Raw genomic sequence first — 26119 nt, forward strand, 5'->3', positions numbered from 1 at the left:
TTTGCCTTTGCGGCCTGTCTGGTAAACTAAATCGCACGAGTACGATGCGTTGGGTAAATAGCAGCACTGAACAAACAGTTTTCCCGCCATTTGTACCACGCAAATGGCAGATACTATAATGAGCCCTGGTTATACGTGTACTAACACAAGCTCAACCACATCACGATAAAGAGTTTGGTAGGACGATCTCAATCCATGAAATTCGCTTTGACGAGAATGGTAAGTCAAAAATCATTCAGGTTTACTTACCGCATTCACTTCTCTAATGTGCGTAGGTCTACTGTACTAAATAATGCTGTAAACATTCACCCGATCGTCATTGCGCAGTGCATTATACTATCTACAACGAAAATCGTGCAACTGCAATAACAGATACACTGATTATTTCGTTCGCTACACGAATCGTTTGAAGAAAAAAAAAGAAACAGGATTATGCAAAGAACAACATTTATATGGATATTACGATATAGACGATTTGACGTGCCATCTCTAATTCATCCGCGCTGAAAGTCGTATTGGAATTTGACAAACGACCTATAAACATCCCGAACATGTTTACGGAGCTACAATTGTATAAAGTCGATCAGAGTGTTGTATTATGTGTAATATAAAAGATACGTGAGAAAAATACGTTGCTGCGCCAGATGGCGCTATCATCAATATCGATGTTATACGCTGATAAGTCGCCGTAGTAGTTCGTAAAACCGAAAGCTAGCGCTCTGTTGACGTGCGATTTGGCACGTTGGCCAACCAAGTGTCAAGATAATCGACAGGCATAATTGTGATGGTAGTTTACGTGAGTTTAGGCTCCGCCGAGGGTGCACGCATGGACAGTTATTTGAATACGAAGACTACCTATGGTGTAAAAAAATACCCGCAGACAAGGTTGAAACCTTACGATTAGAATAAACTGCTTAATTAATTAACCACATCGTAAACAACAAAGACGTGCAATACTATGGAAGAGTGATTTAGAAAAGACAATGTTATTTTAAAATAATCGCACCAGTTTTCTACATCAGGTTACTTGACTGCGCTGGTTTACGCTGATTAAAAAGAAAGCTAAGCTCCCTAATAACTAAATACTTATCACTTGCCACGAACTACCTAATTTAGATTGCCATTCTATCGCTGTAAATTTAATGCGATAGATTATGTAGACATTATCTTAATGAAAAACAAATACATCTTTCAGGTAAAACGGATAAAAGGAACTCATTGTGCAAACCTCAGAGGGATATGTTTCCAACAATAAAACAAATATATTATCGTACTAATGCCATTCCGATTGTAGCACAGACAAGAAAAGGGTCAACAGTTTCTTCCCGAATACTAACGACATTGTTTACGTCGAATCTGTTCAATGAAAGCTCAAAATAGCTGCACTCAGTACAGGTCCTTGATCATCTTCTTCATATAGATATTTTCGACGTTTGTCTCTGGTCTTATTGTTATTAACTGGATAGCTCAGGCTAAGGTAAATTGTACTTTTGTGCTACGTTTATCTATTAAATGAGGGCCATCGGGGCGGTAAAGATTCGGCAAAAAATCTATCTTAAAAAACGATCCCGTATTAAACAGACTGCCCTGTAATCTTAATGTTCGATCAGTGTTGGCTCCAGAAATAGAGGTTTTCTTCATGCTGTGAAATCTCACTGCTAGTTCGAGTGGACAAATGGAGCAAGTCGCGAAAAAATCAAAAAAAATCGAAAAAACCCCGATCAAAATGAAATATGCAGCTGTTCTGCCAGCTGAAACAATAGTAACGTAACAACTTGGTATATTACTGGGTCGACGCTGGATTTCTGGAACATGCGCGTGGGTTTGGCCTATGTTAAAGTAATGGCTTGGTTGGCTGGGAGGAAACGGGAACACACTTAAAAATGGACAAAAGACTACTTTATAAAATGTGCGTGTTACTGCAATTTAGACTACGATTGCTCCGTGTAGCTTAATACGTGAAGGACTATCTACTTGCTATTTTATATACGAGTCTTTCACGTTTTACCAAAAATCATCTATAGCTCACCACCGCTCGGCTTTGGCTCACGCGGATATATATACTATACGAATATATCGTAATGAACGGACTATTCGTAAACAAATACACGTTTACGCCTGTGTAAGTGCAGAACGTATGGCTTCTGCATATTTAGTATGTTCTTCGCCGCATTCGGGAAGCGGCAGGATTTGCACGTTTCGTTATTTTTCTGAGCCTGGAAAGGTGGCCTGGTATGCCGAATTAGTCCAGACGCTGTGTGTGTCCTTGGCACTTGGTGGGAGTGACCCAAGCAAACTATGCTAGTGTTTGGTAGTATGTGAACACCGTCAAGCTCGACCACAAAAGTGCAGTCCGAGCCACTACCGCTTAGTCCATCAACTCGATTACCTCAATTTCCTGCACGGTACCAATTTCAGGGCGTAGCAGCTAGTGAGCCATCGGTGGGCACCGGTGATCAGTGCTATAAGAATGTATGAAAGTAGATAGCTTTTTAACTGTACGAGGCATCCTCTATCCTCCTATCTCAAAGAAGTTACGAGTCGTACTTCCGAGTGCAGCCAAAGTCTTGGTGTTTACTGAACGTTATAGGGGTTATTCAAACATTGAGGGAACTGTTCGGTTCGTACTATTATGTTATTTTTCGGACAGAGGGATCTGGGCTAGCGCACGTCCGTACGACTCATGTTAATTTGAAAACAAAGTACTTCGCTCTCTATTGCCAACTGATCTGCGAACTCGCCGCCAAGGGAATGTAAGCATCATTCCTATTGGACAGGGAAAACAACCCTAATCGCTACGGTTATTACTACGACAACTGAATTTACATGAGTACAATGGGAGACCTTGCTGAGTCTATGGGTCTACTCTTGCAAGCTTATGCAAACCACCCCCGATGACATCGAAGGCCGAAGATTATGCGACTCATTTGTCAGTTTTCAAAACAATGGAATCGCATCTGATACGCATCGAGAGATTACGAAGTCTAAATTGTGCAATCTGATATTAAACATCCCCGGGCAGTATCGTCTGGTCATGAAAAAAGGACATCCCATCGGAGGAACGTGGTTGAGTCGCAATGAGTATATTATATGGTAAACAAATACACGTGTATGCTTAACTAACCGTAGCAGAAGTGGCTATGAACCACTAGAACCGGCGACAAAGCTAAGCCAGTGTTTTTTCGATATACATATATATATATTATTTGGCGACACAATCTTAACAAGTAAAACGCCATCGCACGCATCGTTCAACGAATGACGGCAGACCTGTGAAAAATCAGTTTGTTACACATAGCACCAGTGACGGAGGTCGAGCGCCGTTATGGACTTTGCCCTCTAACAGTCAACTATTCTTAGCAAGCAATTAGGTCGTGCTGGATAATTTTCACCCGCCCTGCGACTCGATCTCAAAGGTCGTCGAGTACGACCCTCAATGAGAACAAAGGTTCGCGCGTTACTGCGTGGACATCCAAACTTGGTTGTCGATCGACTCGTGGGTGTTCGCCTATTCATTGCAGCAGAGACGACTTTAATACTGTTATGAAGGGAACGGAAGCAGATATATAAATCTGTAAAGGGCGACTTCTCGTCTGTTTAGAGTGTTTTTTTTTCGGAGGCTAAATTTCGAACACACGACAAACCACAGTGACGTGAAGTTTCGATTATACGAAAATATATCTATTTGTCGGAACGTATTAGCGGGGCTGTAATGTTGTTTTGTTTATACGCGTTATGTAAGTATTCTAACGTGTTTTTTTTTTATAGATTGTAGCTATTATTATTGCCTTCCCTCTCCCTGACGAACAGTGAATAGCAGAGACAATCTTAGATGATGTAAAATAAATAATCGTAAATAGTGTGTACAAATATCTCGCGCTTATAGTGTTGCTTTGATTTTCTCCTCATACATCCAAATGGGACGGGACTAAACTAGCCATTCCTGGCAGTGTAAAAGTAAGGCCAAGGAAAGTATACGTAGACACACACGCTCTTTTGACGAAAATAATGCAAATAAAGCAATCCTTTTTTGAATGAATGGGGCATAAATCGTTGAAACTTTTAAAAAAGTTTCGTAATTATTAATGAATTTCTATTGCACGTAAAAACTTCCTAAATGTTACGGAATTCCGATTTCCAGCTAATTTTGTGTAAGAGAGGAGAACAGCCTCTTTTCCCCGCGCAACTCCAAATCTTGATGAGTTGCTTCCTGTGAATGAAAAACAGATTTAAACAAGCCAGCGTGTTCTTCACCTATACTAAACGGCTCATGTAGGATCCAATCGTATAGGATATGGACATCGAGCCTGCAGATGCGCATAACGCTACTTTCTTGAAAACGTAGACCAAAAGCATGGATGCTCTTGGCTTACTAGGTCACAACCATTATAACGTTCTATAGCTTTATCCTTGCACAAAGTCATACCGCAGACATGCTCCTAGCACCTAACAATAACCTGATGGTCAGCGTGTTGACAAGCCAACGTAAGCACTTCCTCCACTTTACCGGCGATGGAAGAGCGAAACCTGCAGAGACTCATGAGTTAGCCATAGCTGATGCAGAATCAATTGCCCGTATTGCCAACGATGAGGCAGATTCGAACGACAAGCATAACGGAGAGAAGCACAAAAAATAACAGGTCAAAAGAAATATTAGTAGACGAGCTTTACCATGTTACAGTCTAAGATGGAATTTATAAGTCTAGTTTATACGTATATGTGATAACAGGGCGAGGCGATCGAAACTCGAGGCGCTTGAGTCGGTTCGGAACACCAAGCCAGTCTTTTAGCCTTTAAGTTTAATGGCACAATTTTCTCGTCCGCAGATAATTTGCAGAAGGGAAGCTGACATACAAACGAAGCTTTTGTTCTAGTTTTGACGAGGCACTAACCACGCAGTAGAGGGGAATGGTTAAAGGACGGGAGCTAGCTAAGAAACAAATAGCCAGTAGCAATCGTAACGCTAAACTGTATGTTTACTATACGCAAGCGACGTCAGGTTTTTTGTTAGCCCAATAGAAAATACTGCGTATGGTAATCGCCTGCTGACTCAGAAGGACAGATATGAGTTACCTCTTCAATTACGGCTGGGAACATCGAGAATTATAAATGTGATTTTATTTTATTTTTGTTTGGGGAAGTGATGCAAGTGATGTTGGAAAATGTTGAGCTGTGACGCGCTGGGTAATTGAAAACCTGCGGTAAAGGACGAGTCGTTTGAAACAATAGTTAACGGCAGTAGAACACGACATATAAGAACTTGAAATATTTATTTTCTTTAATTAACGTTGAGATTTCTACGGCAATTATGTAAGGTTACATCCGAAGGTCAACAATGCAAGCAAACCTGTAACTACCAGCAGCAGTCAGAATCTGATCAGTTGCTGGGATAAAAGCTATCCATTTTGTGCCTTGCCATTGAATTATACTAAAGTGATGCAGATATGTCAAAAAACCTATGGACAAATCCAAAAGACATACCATTGCCATTATTTGTGTATGTATTATATAATGCTATAGTTAATTTAAAATATTTCAAATTTAAAAAATAAGATCTAACGATTGGTTATTTTGTGAACTTCTTAGACCTTTTCGGAACTTTTATCCTGCCATTTGTTTTTTAATTTTCGTATCCTCTACAACGTTTTAACAAATCTACACTTGAAGGCATTCCCTTAGTACTTAATAAATTGAAAGCACATGGCGACATCAAACCAAAAATAGTGTGACAAATTAAAGAAAGATATTTTGACAATGACTAACAAATGATTCAAGCCTTAAATCATGCGATCGCGATTATTAGTAATGCCATTGAATAAACGTGATCACTACGAATGGTTCCTTTGGCGCGTGCAAGAAATATCATTTAATTATCTGTTTCTCTTAACATAAACAATAGCCTATTGCAAACAAGCCGCATATAGAAGTCGCATTTAGTCCAGCAATGATATATACATAAAGGTTCCAAAATGACGACGTTCATCCAATAAACTCACTTGCTTTTTTGCTTTTAGCTAGTTGGTCGCCGCTGTTAATTCCGCCCCGTTCCTTCCTCACGCTCGTCTCTTTTCACTTTATTGGCAGTACATCTCCTAGACTAACTATAATCTTCGCTATATTAGTGCGCGTTCTAAATTTAGCAGACACTTACTCGAACGATATACAAATCCACCACAACATGGCTATACGTACATTGTCGGTGTTGTGTGTTTATATGCTAAGTTGATAATTGATACTGGTGACGCGCGGGTGTCCTCGAGCTGGCGGGCCAGCGGTGATTTCTTCCTGTAGCTATGAGATAATAGGTGAAGAGAGCCGTATCACCAGCGAACGCACTGGCATATATGCAGTCTAGCTGTTGTTGACAATACGACTTGCCATAAGCAAATTTCTGATGCGTTCACTGGTATCGCGACAACGCTTAATTCGTAGAGTGGTTTTATTGGTCAAAAAAGAGGTGGTGCCGCTTTTGCGTTTACTGCAGCTGCTGTGTTGACTTCAGCAAATGCCGACTATTCTAGGAGCTATTGGCCGCCAGTGACTATAGCTTGCTCATTTTCAGCAGTTAGTCCAACCTTTTTGATATAATTTACTTGTACGCCTCTTGTGAAGCGATATCGTGCCCCCTTGCAGCGTGGAGACCTTTGTTCACTTATCGATGAGCAGCGCTTGACAATCTGGGAGATGATTACGCGTTTGTAACGGATCGAAGAGTGACCTCCGGTAGTGACTTGTCTGTCCGTCGATAGGCGTAATAAAAGTTACGCAGGGGATACATACATATATAACGGTGATATCGTGTGCATAAGTTAGCATTTTGTTTATACAGTCTGATAACATGGAATGAAATAAATATGATACGATATTTGGTTGTTAAGAGCAAGAATAAGACCGCTTGAATTGTGTTTTTTGTTAACGTTAGCAACGAACGACACCAAAAATGTCTTGGTTTTGTTTGAAAGTAAAAACGAAAAAAAGAAGACCTACGTTATATACTATGGTCTTCAGATTGATCTTTGTATTTATTGTATCTTAGAAATCTTCATGGGTCAAACGTTCCACTAAAGGTACAACTGGTTGCCACCCAGCACGAAAGGAACTGTGTCTCAGCCTGGATTTGAACCTACATCGTAACGTATCCCTAAGATTAGCAGACAAATAAATTATCATGGGGAACTCATGCCTATACCCTAATATATTTAAACAGCGAATTTCAGCTTACTTCAGCTATTGAGAAAACAGACCACTGCGACACCGGAACACGATTTCAATAGACATAACATCAAAATGTTGATTTTAATACACCTTTCGATTGTTTTGTTTTGAGAACGCCAAGATGTTATATCACTGTCACTGCATAGAAGAACTAAGGTCAGTTGTCATTGGCTAACCAAAGAGAGGCGGCAACGTATTTGGTACATTGCCTAGTTTGATCAGAGATGCTCTTGCACACAAAGATCTTCATGAGGTTTCCTTAATAATTAAGCGACCTTCCCGTTTCACCTAATGGTGGCACACAGAATTTTTTCAACTGCGACGAACGAAAAGGCATTTACTGAAGCATGCGCCGCAATGGTTTTTTAGCGCAACATTTATGAACGTTCGAGTCAATGCGGACAATTTAGGTATCCTATCTCGTTTTCTTCCGTTCCTTCAAATGATTCAGAATGTTGTATAGCAATTATGTTCCTTTCTTTTCTGCAGACAGTTTTTTGTGATTATATTACATAACCTCGTATTGGAATTACCAAAAGATTTCATGGACGGGCAGCAAGTTCGGATACCCAAGAAAAGAAATCGCGAAGATAATTTTTTGAGTGGGTCATAATATCGATGTGTCCAACTGGCAACATAACTCAGAAGGACGAGGCGCCTTTGTTATCAGGAAAAACAAAGCGAACAATGCAGCAAGAAAACAGGAATGTTCTGGATTATCTACAATGGATTATAACATAACGGTCAACTGCGTTGGAGATCGGTAGAGCGTAGACTCATGTTTGTGCCCATGGGTCATCGGACTGAAATATTCTGTTGTCCTAGCCGAAAGGCCTTAGCTAAACTATGCACAGAAATATGCGCAGCTTTACTCCAAAGTTGGACAATTGAAGATGGGAAAAGATGGGTCGAATCTTTGAGATTTTCGAATCTTTGAGACGCTCAGCATGTCTACAGGCTTTTCGACGAGAAACAGATGCAATAAAAAAACGTAAAAAAAGGGGATCAAACATGCGAGCAAAATAGTGGCGTGGGCCGTGGTGTCGATCCGCGTTGCAACATATGTATCCATACGTTTCATCAGTGTGATTGTGGAACAATGACATCGGCTTAGGTAATGAGAGGGAGGAAAAAAGCCGCCCTAGGCACCATACGAGCGTCTGGATGGGAAATATGCGTTTGTGTGCGATAAATCACAAAGTCATATAACAAAGTGTCGGAGTAATGAAGTTACGAAACTGCCATGGCTTCAGCCGACCTGAACCAATCGAAAGGGTGTGTCATTATGCTCAAGGACAAGCTAGGGCACGAATATCCCATAACTCAAGAATGCAGCGCTTCAAGTATCAATCACGAAGACGGTCTTAAAGTACGTTACATAGTTACAGTGTTAGTAAGTGCCTCTTCCACCGCAGTTTAAAAATTCTTCGTTAGCAACACTGTCGGCACATGCGCTAGAATTGAACAACAGATATTTAATTTGTGTGTACATCTATTTTCGGTCGAACCCGGCAATGTGTGAAGTTCCTGGATGGTCCTATTTGATTGAATATATATATATTTACAAACTTTGTAAGTCGTAACTTAAGGCACACAGTTAGACGATTAGGCACTAAATCATCTGGGGCGGCATTCGTTTTGAACCAGCCGTTAATTTGCTGCATGTATACGGATGCTCTTAACTGATCTTTCAAGTCTAACAAGGTCTCTTGAAATAGTGATACTAAATATAAGAAGTGCAACTGTTTAAGAAATCGTAGTGCTAACATCGCATTCACGTTACGCTGTTTCTATAGCTATTCGTATTATTCGCGCGCCTGCAATCTTTATGCTCTTGGTAATTATTATATGAAATAGTTTCTATGAAGGTCACGCGTTATATACAATCTCGAACTCGTAGCTAAATTTTTTTGCGGAATAAAAGGGTATATACGTATAGATCGACGCAAAACTTTCTCTTGCTGTGGGTTTCTAAGAAAATAAACGTAGGCTTTGTTAAAAGAGTTAGGACTTATAGGATAAAGTAAGCGGTAACGCCGGGTACACTCAATAGAAAAGTTTCTGGTCTTCATTTGCTTGGCACCCATAATATGACGAAGTCTTGTACTGGGTAATTTGTTGCAGATTTGTCAGTTAATGATCATTACTTTTTTTTCATTACCTTTCTTTAAACCGTATTCGACTTGATTGGATTTTCTCATTTAGAGCGAACTCAGACCGTCTATGATTATCGGCATATAAACGTCTAGTTTAGGTTATTTAGTATTTAGCTTGCGGGAAAAAGCAATAGACATCCGGATTTTGTTGGTTGTAAGCATGCAAAGGTCCGAAATGCTCGCCTTTCCATTCAGAAAGGACAGCTCTTCGTATAAGATAGCTTTAGGCAAGGTAATTTTATTGTTGTTGGTTGTGGATGGTTTTTACCCCTCATTTTGTTGACATTCGTTGCAATAGTTTACATGAAGCAGCAAGCTGCTAACTGTTTGTTTTCAAACACCAGCTTTTTTGGCAAGCTTCCTTGCTACTCACAACATACGTGTTCGAGCTCGTGTTTTTCTAATAACCCTCTCGAGTGCGCCTTCGTCCTTCATTTTTCACACAAAACCATAGCTTAATTAAAAATCCTAAGCTTTTTGCATCATTTTTTGAGATATCTAACTGTTACTATCAGCTAAACCGCTGGTGCTATCCTGCCATGGTAAACAAGTAATAAACGATTAATTCGAAACTAAACATGATGCCCCATATTCTTTTAGGTCCTAACCGTAAGATAACGTCAATACTCAATGATTTTTTAATCTACTTAGTAATATATTTTTTTCTATAGAACTAAAACGATAAATGGCTATATTATTATTATTATTATTATATAAATAAAAGTCTAAGGTTAAAGACGGTATAATACCAAAGTTTGAATCTTTTTTTCGGTGATTAATTGCGCTGAGGTAAGTGTTGATAACAACTGCGATCTGAAAAGCTAGAAGAGCTATAACTATGACTATGTAAAGTAAATGGCTACCGTAGGACATAATCATTGTGTTGTTAGATGTATAAATTCACACCTGCCAGCATTTATTAATACTGTAACTGATATAGGGAATTCTATTAAACTAAGAGACTCTGTAGTAATTTACTACTACCGAACCTCTAGCTTTAAGATAACCTCAATTTACTTGTCAAGGAGGTGTCATGATAAGATCTCAATATAACTGGATCTCGATAATGCGCTTGTGGTACGAGTTTTTTTTCATCGTACAATTCTCACTTTTACACAGACATTGACGTCTTCGTATTGTTATCCAAACGACAAGTAGCTATCCACTCAGCAGTTAAAAATCTTGACTAAAAAACAGACAAAAACGATCGAAAGACGACCAGTGTTGCCTCGACCAGTGCAATGATTGCCGTTGACATTATTTCCTTGATAACCCCAATCCAAATGCGGGTTTCGCCAGATTCAGATGTGCATCGTTCAGAGAACAGTCGGACACGTATAGCGCAGAATCTGTGTCACGACATCCACTTCGAAACGGATCAGCTTTTTTCAGCGGGGCATTGAATGTCGAGCTTAACGATTTGTCTATCAGACTAATAACGTTCCACTACGACCTAGTATTGCGTCAAACTGCGAGACGCCTGCACGAAACGATGTATGTCTACGCCCGACTTCGGATATAGATTACGTGCCCTAGATTTTGTATTGGACTATTATTAGACGGCATGTTTGTCCATATATATTACGTACACTTGAAATAGCGTCCGATTACTCTGGACTTAACTTACAGATTAGGAAATTTTAGCTTCAACTGAGCATAGTCCGAGTCATCGTTCAGACTCTAAACTCAATAGTGTGTAATAGATGCCACTATGGTGGCAGTATTATTCCCTGTATTGTTAGACTTAAGTTGTTCTACCGCAGAGACACACTCAGTGTACGTGATGTCAGAGTGTATAGATAGGTAGATAATAGTCAGTTTTTGTTAGTATGGCAAGAATAAGAATTCATTATTATTTGCTACAAACATACCCGAACCCATAAGTTCGTATAAACATTTTCGATTCTTTCTTTAAATATTCTTAATGTGTATTAGATTTATTATATGCTTTACAATTGTTTTTCGTCAGATATATCTGATTAAATTGACAGTGTATCCCTAGAAATGCTACCTATTAATACCAAGCGTTCAACATTTCTAGTTTTTTTTTTGTTATTCAATGTTATCTTCATAACCTTATCATTATTTACTTGTTGCCTATAGCAGCAAGCCCCTTACTACTACTACTACTACTACTTCTTTTTACAGGTACATCGTTATTTACCGAACATTGTACAGTGTTAATAAATTACGATAAACTGCTTCACAACACTGCTTTTGAAGAGTCTAAACTTCCTGCCAAACTTACAGTTAACTTGAGTGATATCCTTATCGTCATGTTAATTTCTTCCAGTCTTTTGACTCATATAGGTAGACATCTCGAACACGTCGTAACATATGTTGCTTGCCAATGTGTGATGATAGTTAAACTGCGCTCTCCATCTGAGAAAGCGTATTATTGTCAATGCGAGAGGCATTGTGTCCGTATCGGGGCGAGAGGTACGTACCCATTGACGTTCTGTTAAACCCGTACCAACATCGATTCTGCGACGTGTTATCCCTCACTAACGGCAGTGAACATTGCGACGCCAGCTCCTTTTCCGTCACACCCCTGTCACGCATTTGTTTTAAGTTACCTGGCGCAATTCTCGGACAGTTACCCCGAACCATAATCGAATCAATACCGTGACAATTACCTCGAATGAACGATTGAGAGACAAGGAGCGCCGTAGTGCCACGATGCCGGTAGCAGTATACCGAGCTACACATGAACCCTATAGTAACAAAACATATTGGATTATCTCCTCACTGTAATGAACGCATTGACTAGGGTGAACAAGTCAGTTGTGCGTCTATTGATAAGATAACGATAAATCCTTAATAACGACATCTCAATAACAAGTAAGCTAATCGAAGCAGATAAGGTTTTTTGCGACGACTTGTTCACAGTAACCGAAGCTGTCATAATGAAAAAAATGTAAAAAACACCGAAATCTCCTTCCTGTCAAGCTCGTTCATTGATTCACCAAAGAGGTGAGACGTGTGCACGTACGTGCGTGATATTTTTTTCTCACAGACCAGCCCGCTGTGTTTAAATAGAGCAGGCAGCGCCCTTTCCACTTGTATTTATTTTGAACTGCCATTGCATTGTTTTGATCAAACCCCAGTATTCGCAGTAGGGGGTGTACCGGGCCAAATTTAACTTAACTAGAGAGCCTTTACAGCGAAAAAGCGATTAGACGCCAAAAGCTGGTTCTCAAGCTTAAGCTAAACAACGCTGGTTGGTAGAGTGTTCAGGATCTTGAATCTGCACAACTAAGATGGGCTACTTTCTAGTGCTGTTTAACTGGATCATCTTCATAATTGAGGTGTCCCGTACAATTTCGAGTGTCGTCCGTGAACTTTCGAGCTATATGATATCATTTGTGCGACCCCCATTGCCGAAAGATATGAAAGATAAAGTTGTCGTTGTTACTGGTGCGGCGACAAGGCTTGGCAGTGAAATTTCTCACCGATTCGCGCGACTCGGCGCTCAAGTTATCATGCTGGACGTCGATGAGGTTGGTGGAGAACGACTGTCGTACATATATGGAAGCGTTAGAAAAGTTGGTATAGCACGCTGAAGCGTTTCGACTCTTGAGTAGTTAAATGTCAAATGTGGGTAATTCACATATAGTCATTAGGCGACGCTCGTTTCGTGAGCACGTTCCCCTGCCTTTCGTACATTGTGGACTACAAATATAGCTTTCGAATAGATATTTGGTAACGTATATTTCGTGTGAGACATATGGTCGCTTGTAGTCGTATGGAAAATGTTTGATCACTTAGAGAACAATCGTTTGTCGCAGGCGGTGTTCTACTTGAAGATGCATATAACTACAAGTACAATAACGTGGTAACAAATGAAAAAGAGTATGGGAAAAAGACAAAAGGATATCCCAATGGGCTTTTACCTGCGGTTGAATTTTCAATGCCAAAAAATTGTTTAAATTAAAAATAATTTCAAAAAAATCTCCGATCTTAAAAGGTATTACAGGGTTCCTGGTGTATGTCGACCTGCAAGATCTGAATTATTATTTTTTAGCTAAATTGAACATTCTAAGGGTGTTTACACTAAAAAAGCAATATTTTTATCGGAAAATATTTTGAGGCATTTTTTCGCCTCTTCGTCCATTTCTTTTTGTGCTAAATGTATGTCTATATTTCTTAATATCTCCAATTTAGAGATATATAATAACGAGTGCAGAGTTCTCGACGATATTTAGAAACACAGTTAATAATTTCAATTGCTTCAGCTCAATCAGGATAGGGCTGTTCCTGATTTCAATCAACATAGGTTGTAATCGGCAAATCACTGTACGCGATCCAAATGCACTTTGAGCTTTATTACGTTGCCCCTGTGAACGCGCTTACGTACTAATCTTAGGGACGAGTAGTGATCTAGTTTTTTGCCTGTTTTGTACCGAGGGCCGGCCATGTGATGCAGTGCCTAACGGCAGTGTTAGACCTAAATATCGAAATATATAGGCATTGCTGATTGAAAAAAAAAAAAAGAATATTTATCTATTTAATTCGAAAGAAGTCATATAAATTGCTAATGCAGTTTGTAATGATGCTTCCTCGATAAAGGCTTCTCCCCGATGCCAGGGGATATGGAAACATATTATACTTAGTAAAAAATTATGGGTCTAAAATATCGCTCGGAACATCAGCTTAGCTTCACGATGCACCACTAATTGCTGGCTATCAAAGCTTTAATGAATGATAGAAGACAAAAACGATTTAAAAGAGAACCGCTTGATGCTGATATTTATGAGACCTCTTCAATAAACATTCAGAGAAAATAAAGCACGAGGTAGCCAATATAGACCTATATTACCGTTACACTATATCCTCCCAGTGATTAGTTACCATCCGTTTTTGCCAAGATGGCTCCTTACAATTTATAAACTAATACATAAACAGTCGACGTACACCTGAATCGTTGTTATTGTCACGTGCCGCAGTGACAGTTGGCCAACCCACCATTTTTGCAGATGGACAAATCAACAACGATGTCTTGCCTTGTCTATATTCTATTCAAGGTGATTAAAAGGTGCATTCTATAAGCGCGACTTGATTACGCAACCTGCTTTTAGTACGATATCCCCGAGGCAAGCAACGACCGCTTGAGTGTTCCTGAACGTTTTCGTAACGTCCTGTAATAAATGTGGACCATTGGGTGGCGCCTAGCAATACGTGTTACATATTTGTTTACCTGTTGCCGTATTTTTATGCCTGGGTTTGCACTTAGTGTTTAATGGAACATTCAAAATTACCTAGCATCTGTTATTGGTTCTATTCGTTTCGTTATCGTTGTTTCTTTAAATGTGTCTACATTAAGCACATTATATATATATTTTTTTCACTTAATTATGTTTACTCTCCAAGAAGACCTTATGGGATGGCGATTTAATGGGGGCCAGTCTGTCACTTTGGCGTGCTGTACCATATCCCTAGTGCAGTACACAAGTGAGAATAAGGCAAAAATAAAAACGGAGAAAAGTAAGTTTTAGGGCAGTGAAGATGCTGCACAAGTCGAAATCCTGTTTTTACATGTATCCTGTTATATATATATATATGTCAAATAGTATATCTCACTGCCAGCGCTCGAGCCAGCTTTCCGTAGGGTTTTCCCAAAGGTTATATATATGCATGGGTAGCAAGGAAGATATAACGTTCTGTTGCGTTCCCTTAGTTTAGTGCCTTGGGGGTTGTCGCCATAGATTTTGAAGAGTAAAAATTTTTTAGCGTGCCGCTTTTACTACCTCTAGTGCTGAAGAAAAAGAACAAAGGCCTGTTGAGGGCTGCGTCCAAAAGCGATAAGGTGTTCAAAATGAATCCAGGAAGTGCACCGCATTTATTGCACACAGCGAGGAAGCTGCTGTCGTTCGTTACTGATAACAGACGAGAAATCATGGTGAAAAGCTTCTGGCCGATACCACAGATCACTGCGGAGTGAACATGGGCTCAAATGAGTGTTGAAACACTGTCTAAGCGAGCCAACCTAGAGCATTTCCTAACCGTGAAGATGATGACGCAACGTCTCGTACTCTAATTGCACAATTAAATGCTTATTAATTTTACAGGGGCGGACACAGTTAATGTTGTTCTTCATCTCGAGACGCCTATAAGCTCCCGGCAACAATAAGGAAAAGGCGAACTAGTTGAGTTCTTAGGCACCAGTAAATATTTTTCTTTGGGTTAATTGAGCAAATCGTTGAATTTTCATTAAAATACTGAGTTATCTGGAAGGTTAAGGATCACGAGCGGTGTAGACTAAATCGACAAAGTGGTCAGAAAAAATACATTTATTTTGACTGGTTTTACCAAATCTATTCGTGCTTAACCTTCCGATACGGAGCACACATGTCCCATGCTGATGCAGGTAACGAAACTATATGAGTTCTGTATTCGGATGTACGGTAGAAACCAATGGCCGCTACACGTTTATAGCAGCAACTTTGTTTGCATTCAACATCCGTAGAATCGTTTTCATGGTCAATCCGAATTGATTACCTAAGACGAGGGTTGATGAGAAATTTTGCCAGCTGAATTTAGTGCGTATAGATATTTTCGTTAGTTTACTTTGGTGAAATCAAGCTATTTATATGGCATATACCGTTTGCTCGCTCAATCGGAATTATTATTTACAGCTATCCAATAAGACGTTCCACTGTAGACTTATAATATGGGTCTGGTGTGAAAATAAAAATCGATACTATCAAAAATCATCAGCTTCCGATTAGAACTTCGGCGCTTACCATTCAGAGACGAAGTGTTATTTTTGACTGATAGAGGCTTCGAGAGCTGGCCTTATATGTATCACAAAGTCCAAGATCCTATTGTGATTTAGCATCCCGTGAATATTTCGTCCCGAGTCACAACCTTGAGTAAGTTTTGGTAAGGTAATTGGAAATCTCTTAAATTTGATGAGAAACAATATTTCGAAAGCGTTCCAGTCTGGCATGCAGGTTTTCAAATAAATGTGCTTTAGTCTTTGTAAGAATATCTTTGAGAATAATAACTATAATCAATGGTCGTACATATCCCTTTGATTTTTGTCATTTTAGACAGGCAAATTATCATATCTACCACTGCGCACACTAACTCATGATTGACGTCGATAGGATGCCAATTATTATTTTTTACTATTTCTAAAAGTTACATAATTTAACTTGCGCCAAATTCAACACTCCGAACAGTCTCTCGGCTTTCTCCTTCAGAATTAAAAGTGTTCAGTGGTTAAAAAAAAAGTTGACCCTGTCCTACTTATATACTATAGCTCCATTTTGTCCGTTTGTTACGTAATTATCCTTAGACGTTAGAAGGCGACAAAAATGCGCGGGGTAATTGATTTCTACATTCACGCTAGAAGACAAAGCTCTGATTAAAGCAGGTAGGTCTGGGTCACGAAAAGTCTGAACGCTTAACTACGTATGTAGAACTGTCACGTGGTCGAGCTGAATATTGTAAAGTACAAACGATTTTATGGGATTTTTCGGCAGTCAGAAGCCAACAGGCTGACTGTTAGTACCTCGATGGCTGTCAATATTTGTGGCTGCTTGTGAGAGTCCCTGGGAGATCGAAGCGCTTTTATAGTATATTAGACATAACGTATACACATATGGATAGGCTACCGTACCAGTAGGCAATATGGCAGAACCCATGTCAAGAGAAGCGACAAGCAAAGATGGGCATACGATTAAAGTAGGCCGTTAGGAAAATATCAACTGGAAACCTATATTTATTCTTTTTCTTGTTTTATATATATATATATATATATATATATATATATATATATATATATATATATATAAATAAATGTATGCAATATACATGATTAACAATTGATTTACGCCCATGGCTCCTGTGGCACAGAAATGTGACGTTTTTGTGTGTTTTATTTATTTTCTTGTTGTGTATTCTTGTAAAAGGCATGTCAGGTTACTAATTTAACTTACTCATGCCTGTTTTGTCTTTGATAGGAAGCGAACCTGCAAGCCGCCAATGAGCTTCGTCGAATGGGAAACAAAAAGGTGTTTTCATTTCCCTGTGACGTCACCGTCGACGCGCAGGTTAGCGCGGTAGCAGCCAAGATACTGAAGTTCTTTGGCAGAGTACGTCTTCTAATGATTTTAGGACTCGTATTAGCACATAACTGAAGGCTGGCCAGTATGTGTATAGCTAATCAGTTCGTTTTATGGGGGGATTTATTTACAGGGCAACAATTTTCAGTTGTCAATAAGAGCGAAGCTTAGGCCTCCAAATGCAAGCGCTTATATGCGTTGACGCAGTGTGAACAGGTATGCGTTGGTATATTGTCTAACACACATATGTTTAATGCAGGTGGACATCCTGGTACACAACGCGACCTGGTGGGAACCCACGGCTGTTTCTCCACTGATCCAATCACCATCAGAGGCTATTCATCGGACGATAAACGTCAACCTTCTTTCTCACTTTTGGGTAAGCTCAGCCAATCGCTACTAAACCTCTACAATCGTTAAAGTTCCAAGGGCACTGCTACAAGAACAACGGTTGGGGTCTTCCCGTTATTTACAAACGCGACAACTAGCGAAGTTCTGGTTGCGTGCCCAGGAGAACGAAGACCTCTTCACGAAACGCTTCGCTCGATATTAGACAAGAGCATTTATTACACAATGGATTTCGGGGTTAACTCCTGTTCGAGCCTTGTTTTCATGTGTAGACCACTAACAACAATATATAGATCAGTATAGATATATATAGGTGCAAGTTCCTAGATAGTGTGAAAGTGAATGCAAAACTCAATTGTAGAAAGATTTTTAATTAATTTCGGGTTTGGCATTGAAGATACCCTGACCGAACTTTTGTCATCGTATAATCGACTGTCGGCTACTAAAGTGGTTCTTCATATTTGTCTAACAAACGCTGTTTAGTGCTTGAACGGTCTTTTATAATAAGTAAAAACTATTAGTAATCACTACGACATTTTAGCTTTTACCCAGCGAATACAAAAAATCAACAGTTTGTATTAAAAATCCTGTAATTACGCGCCTGTGAAGAAAGCAGCATTCCCGAATTTATTTAAAAACACTTTATATCAACCGGCACGAAAAATATGGATTGGTTTGTATTGAGTACGATTCCGAATGGCATCGCTGCACACATCAAAACAAATGCTGGGCATTATAGAACTTTATTATAGGAACAAGTTAAAGAAAACAAAGAAAGCATTTCCCGCTTTCCGCGTATTTTTTCTTGGTAAGATGGATGTGTGTGTTTTTGCAGTATCATTGCGACGTAGTCTACTTTAAGTTACGATTTTAGCTGGCTAATCGAGCTAGTAGCGATACTGTATAGTTTTACGCGGTGCTAGTGTCGACATAGCTGTATATAGTCCAGAAGAATCGTGGTAGATGTGGCCAAGTTCGCCGCTGTGCCTCAAAACTGTTGGCCTGCAGCCTTCGTGCCCTTCTCAAGACAGCGAAATTCGAAACTATCAAAGAACTCTGTAACTCCTTACGTATCTAGCCATGGCTGCTGGAGGCGTTTGGTCGTAGACGAACATAAGTACCGGTGCATTATTCTCGAATTTTCCAAGCTTAGCTAACGACCGTTGGAATATAAATTTTTATTCGTCCACGTTTAACGTAACAAAACGCACTACTTCAAACGACTTCAAATGGAAATACTTTCGATGACATTTGCCCTGCTTGACAGATTCGAAACTGAACATGTGCACTCTGCCCCACTACGTAACCTATACGGATATGCTCCTTACTGTCGGGATGCCAACGCGTTTGAAATTGTTTCCTGCCATAAAACGCCCACGCAAGTGGCTTGCATGGAGACGGCCCGTAGCTAAACGTCCAGAAGCCACAAAAACACACATCTGTGTTTTGTTGCGTAGTTTCTTAAATGCGGACAAAAGAAAATTCAGTTCATCTTGCAACGGTCGCTTAAAAAAACTTAAAAAACTCAAGAGCACTGGTGATTTGCAACACTTATGATGCACTGATAATGAGAGCACTTATGATGGTGTTTGTAAAAAAAAAAAAAAAAGTCTAGTTTTTCCTTCTACATTTTCTGTCAAGTAGCTTTTAATATCCCATGGTAACCATATTAAATCCTGCTGATAATGATGTTCACCTGCAGTACTTTCTATATGTACAATGCTTATTTTGCATTCACGCTACCTCTCCTGTAGCCGAAACCTTGCGCGCAGTTTGTGCAGCTGCAGATCGATTCGTTGCACAGAGTCATCTTTGAAAAATCACAAACGACTACAAATTTGACGAGAGCAGATAGATGCCGAAGATTGATTGATCCTTGAGACTGTCAGGGTCAATGTTTCAATATACGAACGTATCGAGAAACAGCTCCATTCATTGACAGGTTAGCGATAAAAGCGCATCGTGGCAATGTTAAGAGATTACTACTACTATTTGCTGATTAGAGATATCGAAGGCCCTTGATTATCTATCTGCTTTATATATCGAAGTGAAGGTTTAAAATTCGTGACTACCGGAAGCGCTGTGTTATTTGTAGAATTGTTTAACTACACTATTTACGTAGCAACACAGCATACATGTTAAGGTAAGGTAACCTGTATTGAAAAATACTACAAATGTCAAACGTTAATAGCATACACTGGGACCATCGCGGTTCTCGGCTCAAGGCACGCGCTTCGTCTGGCCATGCGGCAATCCACGAGAAACATGTTCGATTAGCTACATCCTTCACATCAACGAAGCGTGGGTCATCTTGCAAACTGAAATTGAAAAATTGGCGACCCATTAATGATTTCGAGAGAAAGATACTATTCTATTCGGGCTAATCTTCGATGTAACAGAAGTTAACGGGGAAAAAACGCTTGCAACTGTTGAAAAATTGCCGAATGGTCCAAATTTCAGATGACGCGTGCCTTTCTACCTTCAATGATCGAACGTCGTTCCGGTCACGTCGTGGCTATTTCCTCGCCGTCCGGGCTTATTGGCAATTCTGCAAGGTTTTCGTCGTTTTGCGCCTCGCAACATGCCATAGTTGGCGCTATGTCAGCGTTAGCTGCTGAACTCGAGGCATACCCCAGCATTAAGCTCTGTATTGCATGTTGTCCTGTAACTGTAGTAACGGCCACGACAGGTAAGGACGGCGCACGCCTTCTTCTATTTAGCTAAGAAACGAAGCTTTGAGATTTTCCCATATGATCGGTTCCAGTTTATTTGAGATTCGTGTATGAATGAGTGAATAAAAAACAGGCATCACCAGCGCGAACAAATACATGACACTAATTGAAAACGGATTGGAACAAAACTGGAATTAAAATCACTGCTAATTACAACAATTACAAAGCACTGTTTAATGAAACCACATTACTAACAGAGACGGATCGCCATAATTGTTTCGATTAGATACTAGTACCGTGACGACACATCGATTGCGTCTGCCTTCAGCTATTCGTCGTCTATTAGGGCTTGAATTGCCCACGTTACGTGAGCAAGCTGCCGTTCTTGTCGACGGTATTCGAAGCGACAAAGAGTACGTCGTCGTACCTAAGGGATTCGTTCTACTACAGTTTCTCGAACAGTGAGTATTGCTTACGTGATACGTATGAAATAGTGATAATGATAAAAAAAAATATCAATGATCCTGAAAAGGTATTCGAAATAAGGATGGGTTATCCCCTATTTCGCGGGTCAAATTGGGGACGGAAAACGGCGCTGTGTGCCTAACCTCGGTTGCCACTGTTGGATTATAGGATCAGAATAGTTGCTTTAACTGATCCCTTATGAGGGAAGTGCATTTTGATTAAACTTGAATTATGGCTATGTGCCAATATTTAGGCCTGACCGAAATGACTTCTTATTCATGAGACTTTTAGGAACCTGTTTTTCGAACCTGTTCTTGTCATTACGTTAGTCGACGGCGTTGAGTATCTATCTAGCGGTGTATATTGCTAACAGATTTCGCAGGGATGGGAAATCTAAACTTGTTACATGCGCCTTTCGACTGCGTTGCAAGCCTATCAGTACGCCTGAAAATAATAATAATAGAAAGCTGTTAATGCCTTTCTTGAAGGAGTCTCATAGATGTACGCATTCCCATCACCCGTTTATCACACTTGGATGCAGGTCACAAGTGACTGACAAGTTGTTTTCCCGGGTAAGGATTACCCTTACGAAGTAGCAGCTGGCGTGAAAATACAATGCTGTCCTTTTTTAGACACGACAGAGGCACTCGTATTGGATAGGACAAAATTTCAGATTAGCGCCCGCCTGCCCCTCGCATCTATGTACCCGTTCTTCAAAAGTATGGTAATCGACCTAACCTGTTGAATTGTCTCAGATAGGAAATCTCGCTAAACAGCGAACAGATGGTAAAGAAGCCGTAGAAAATGATCGCTATATTGTATAGCCTGTGTATGAAAAAAAAAAGAGTTATTTGTGGTATATTATAACATACCTCGCACTGGTTTATAAATGTAAATATGTATAAAAAATGTAAATAAGATAAATAAAAAAAAGAGAGAGAAAGGATCTGGCACGGTCGTTTCACATCCTGTGTCATCTACAGAAAAACAAAGTAACAACGCGTAAGCTAACGTACATTCACCTTTGACGGTACACAAACAGGAAAATCTTGCTACCTCACCATTTTCATGTGCCGGGCTTAACGTTTTATCCAGTCTCAGTGCAGTAGCGATCCGGTCGAGATGCGTTTGACCAGATGGGCTCTTGGAGTTTTTCTGAACTGTTGGCCATCTAATGTCATTTTGTTGAGACGAGATATCAAAGAATGGGTGCCACCTAGGTTTGCTTTGTTTTCGGGGGCATCGACCGATATTAGCTGCTCACCTCAGGCAGAGTTTGTGGAGCATATAGAGCGGAAGGTAGGAAACGTCAACTGTACGGCAGACCTGATGATTTTGTGTTAAGATAATGAAATTTTGTCGAAAGCGATTGGGTGGGAGTTCCAATTGATTCCAGTTGCCCATGGTCAGGATACCACTACTTAGTTATGTTTGTGCCGCTGTTCTCATCTTTGTTTTTTTCCAGTTGGTCTCCATTTACCTGAACCAAAACAAAGATCTAACTTAATCTCTTACCCTTTTTAGGCTTCTTTCGCAAAAGTTGTCGAAGTTCGCGCGAGAAATGCTTCTCCTTGAGAAGGTGTCATCCCCGCTGGCCGTGACATCAGCGGTCGCAGCATCTTCAAGTCGAGTTACCAATGGAAACTCCTGTCATTGACAAATCAAAACCCGTTTAAGTAGAGTGTATTCCAGGTTCTTCGATCGCCCGAGGTACGGGCTAAGAGTCCTCATAGTTAAAAGACTCCAATGCTGGAAGCAGTTGACTTGTGCCTAATATCAACTATAAACAGACTATCGCAGAAGTATCATCGAGACGTTAACGACAGACCATTAGAGAGATGATAATCGATGTTGGAATCAGCTCAAGCGTCGCCTATTGTTTTTGCTCATTATTTCATATTCCCAATGACAGTTCTTCTATTCGAGCGTATTTATCATCATCAGTGATTTGACGACAATAGATGAAACGGATTGGAAAAATAGTGTGTTTGCACAATACCATAAATCTGATCGTGACAAATCTGCCATCGGAGAGAGGGCGGACTATGGTAAAGCATACTTTTGTCAGATCGTTGTTTGCTTTATTAAGCCGCCCAAAATCTTCTAGCAACGCCTGGACCGGAGTTAGAAGCGATGCTCTTAGCCAAACCGAGATCGGCCACTAATTCGTAATATAACACGTAAGATACATTTGATAGTGGCAGTGTGTAAACAAAAGCAATAAACAATCTATTCCATATGTAAAAGAGATTTATTGTACAATTAAACCAATTCATGCGCCACAATTGACCGAGCGTCTTCTAGTTGGTACGTTGCCTGGCAGAAAGGTATTTTCTTTTTTCGAAATTGATTGATGCCTTGCAGTGATTTGTCATTCTTCTCCTAGTGGTTTCTGTAGAGTACTTTTTGGGCAGTAATCGCCCTATTGCATCCTGATCTTCATTAATAGATTTACATTAATCCTGCTACAGCTGAGTCCTTATCTCCTGTAAAAATAATCTATTTTTAAGATAGGGTGGTAGTAAATTGTGGAAAAACGTAAACTAGAAGTTTTAGCTGATTTACGGACGTTTAGCGTTTTACGTTTAGACTGCTCTCTTCATCACACGACTGCGTTCGTACTTTAAACTCTACTGCAATTACTTTTTAAAGTCATATCCTGCGCGAATGCACGATATTCCGTAAAAGAACAATGGAATGGACTGTATTCTTCTATGAGATTAAAAATGTAGCAGAAGTGATGGAAACGACTAAGACAAATTGATTTACCGGTTACGTAGAGCGGACACCATATCGTATCATTCTACAGGCAGCGTTAGTCGATGCGTAACACCGACGCTTTTGTCCCAAGGAAGCTATTATATTTTGGCTTGACCTGATTTGCGAATTCACTAGTTGGTTACGATAAGGCCAAGTTGGTGGCCGGCTTGCTGGTAGGTAGGGCCTTGTTCGCACCATATTCATGTAGTAGATTTGTTTTGTCGAATCGCTACGTGTTCGTCGCCCTGGCGTTAACTGGCACATGACCAAGTCGTTTATCGTTGATGCCTTGTTCCTGCCATAACTTGGAAGTTTTTTTTAACTGTAGAGATACGTCACTTTTACGAAGCTAATTTCATATATGATACATATTATATATGCATTAAATTGACCAAAATCTAAACGTTTACCGTTTTGCATCGCTTCCGCCCTCAAATGCTTATTCGTGGCACCCGATGAAGTCGAATGTAAACGTTCTATAAATACACGTACATATAAGTATGTTGATCGTGTTTAATCTAGACATAACCTTGAATTTATATCGTTTATGAGAAAAGGTGGTCGACAAACCTTACTACAGACGTTTTAGATTATCAACCGTGAACAGAGTTCCTTCCCGCCAGCTAGACGACTTCCTTGCTAGATTCTAAATGTTTTTCCATCTTAGTCGTCTTAATCTGCCTACATTCTGTACAGAGTATATTATTTCTATTATAGACGATAATGCAGGTGATGCTGGCGGCGAACTCGACCGTATTTAGGAGGGACGTTAAGATGAGAGAAGATCGAGAAGTAAGGAAAAGACGAAAACAATCAAATGAACGAAGACGAGATTAATAAAATAGAGGATAAAATAAAGATAAAATCTTCTAACGAACTCACGTGAATAGAAAAAAAATACACAACACACACGGGGTTAAAAATAGGTTATCAAGGCCGTTTTCGAGCTGCTGACGACATCGTGCTTGTATTACATGTTAGTTCTTCTTATTGTATAATTAAATAATAATAATATTATTAACATTATTTCAAATAGCATACAAAGTTGCGCTATAAAAGTTGCTAGAAGAGATGATCAAGTTACGGACTAACAGTTGCTATAAAGAACTGTGAAGCTACTTTCTTTCTTTCTTCAACAACACTATAGCTTTTAAATTACCTTGAAGTTACATGTCATAAAATAGAATAAATACCGGCTTATTCTCAGATGGTAACAAACTAGTTTTATCTAGTTTTACTTAATTGCGTACTGGGAGGAGTTTACTATGGTATCTCGAACCGCATTACTCTCACAGATGGCATCGTCATCGCTTTGATAACACGTTCAGGTCTGTCGAATGAGTCCGATAAATTCAATTCCAGTTTGCTTACATTTGGTATTACGTATAGCGTACTCTGGTGATACTACAGTGAAAACAAATAAGGGGTACACAAATAATAAGGAATCAATTTCAGTGTTTTGGTACTTATATTGTCATTGTGTGGCAAATTTGGTTTGTGCTGGCAGGAGTCAGCTTCCTAGAGCAATGCTTCGCGGTGGCACAAGACATAAAATTCGAGATACTTAGCACATAAGTATCGTGAAGTTCGTCATCATAATGATCAGCTTTGTAGAGGAAATATGCAACGGCTGATGGATGGCACACTGTCTAACGAAACAGTTGTCATCGGTGTTTGGAACAATCATATAAAGTCGTTTATGGAAGCGAAACAGCAAAGTATCTCAAAGCATGTTTGAAAAGGCATTTTCTTGATGTTATCCTGCTTAGAACGAAGCGTACGCGATCAGCCCAGGACGTAAGGTGATCAAGATGGACTAAAGCTGAAGACTCTAGGCATATAGGGTTCCCATAGAATCTGTGTATCTCATGCCATAATAGTCAGAGATTTATTTTATCAACATGAAAGGAAGAGGCGGATTTTAGCTTATAATTAATATAGTCTGTTTGTTTATGACTCATACATCGATATTTTAGGCTTGTCGTTCACTTCGTCAGCATGCCACGTCAAAGGTAAGCCAGCTGCAACATTACATGCGTTTGCCTTATGGAGCAGTTAGCCAAGATAAGCCAAAATTAAACAAACACTATTTGTTTTCTAATCATTCTTCCATTCGAACTGTTACTTAGCATAATTTCGAAATATGCCGAAATATCATGTTTAACAGCAGTCGTCTTGTTGACAAATGTGCTTATTGCCGGACACACGTACCTGTACTGAGTGTTTATTGTCAAAACAGGAGAAAAATATATATGAAGCACAACAAAAGTTTCTACACATTGACAGAGATGACCGATTAGTAATCATCAGTTCATTTGTTACGGAAATTCGATTCTATCGCTGAAATCCGACTCTGTGCTGATTATTGAAGATTGAATCGTACCTGTTTTGCTGCTATACGCAGTCTGGCGTAGCTGGACAAGATACAGAGTTT

The 26119-nt window shown here is 39.7% G+C and overlaps 1 protein-coding gene and 1 long non-coding RNA gene across 5 annotated transcripts; one reads left to right on the plus strand and one right to left on the minus strand.

Moving 5' to 3' along the window:
• On the plus strand, positions 1 to 24186 carry LOC111248765 (short-chain dehydrogenase/reductase family 16C member 6-like). 4 transcript variants are annotated; one of them, XM_022801665.2, is made up of 6 exons: positions 1 to 219; positions 17339 to 17470; positions 17700 to 17819; positions 20249 to 20477; positions 20747 to 20921; positions 22450 to 24186. In XM_022801665.2, exons 1-6 carry the CDS (start codon positions 196 to 198, stop codon positions 22580 to 22582), a joined length of 813 nt encoding a protein of 270 aa, XP_022657400.1. In that variant the 5' UTR covers positions 1 to 195; the 3' UTR covers positions 22583 to 24186. The 4 variants fall into 4 exon arrangements, with proteins under 4 accessions (XP_022657400.1, XP_086843897.1, XP_086843896.1 ...); XM_086987770.1 differs by lacking the exon at positions 1 to 219 and adding an exon at positions 11879 to 12916; XM_022801663.2 differs by lacking the exon at positions 1 to 219 and adding an exon at positions 11884 to 12871.
• LOC147755777 (uncharacterized) lies at positions 23158 to 26119 on the minus strand. Its single transcript, XR_015326900.1, has 2 exons — positions 25897 to 26119; positions 23158 to 25089 (listed from the first exon to the last, which is right to left on the minus strand). It is a non-coding gene; the product is annotated as an uncharacterized LOC147755777 (long non-coding RNA).

Source organism: Varroa destructor, unplaced genomic scaffold, assembly GCF_002443255.2.
Source record: "Varroa destructor unplaced genomic scaffold, Vdes_3.0 BEIS01000004.1, whole genome shotgun sequence".
Lineage (NCBI taxonomy): Eukaryota > Metazoa > Arthropoda > Arachnida > Mesostigmata > Varroidae > Varroa > Varroa destructor.

Excerpts from the sequence above, each read along its gene's own strand:
- LOC111248765 (XM_086987770.1), top strand. The coding sequence starts at position 12,632 with ATGGGCTACTTTCTAGTGCTGTTTAACTGGATCATCTTCATAATTGAG. Across the intron at positions 17,471-17,699 it reads TACTGAAGTTCTTTGGCAGA|GTGGACATCCTGGTACACAA; the intron begins GTACGTCTTCTA and ends TGTTTAATGCAG. Across the intron at positions 17,820-20,248 it reads ACCTTCTTTCTCACTTTTGG|ATGACGCGTGCCTTTCTACC; the intron begins GTAAGCTCAGCC and ends TCCAAATTTCAG.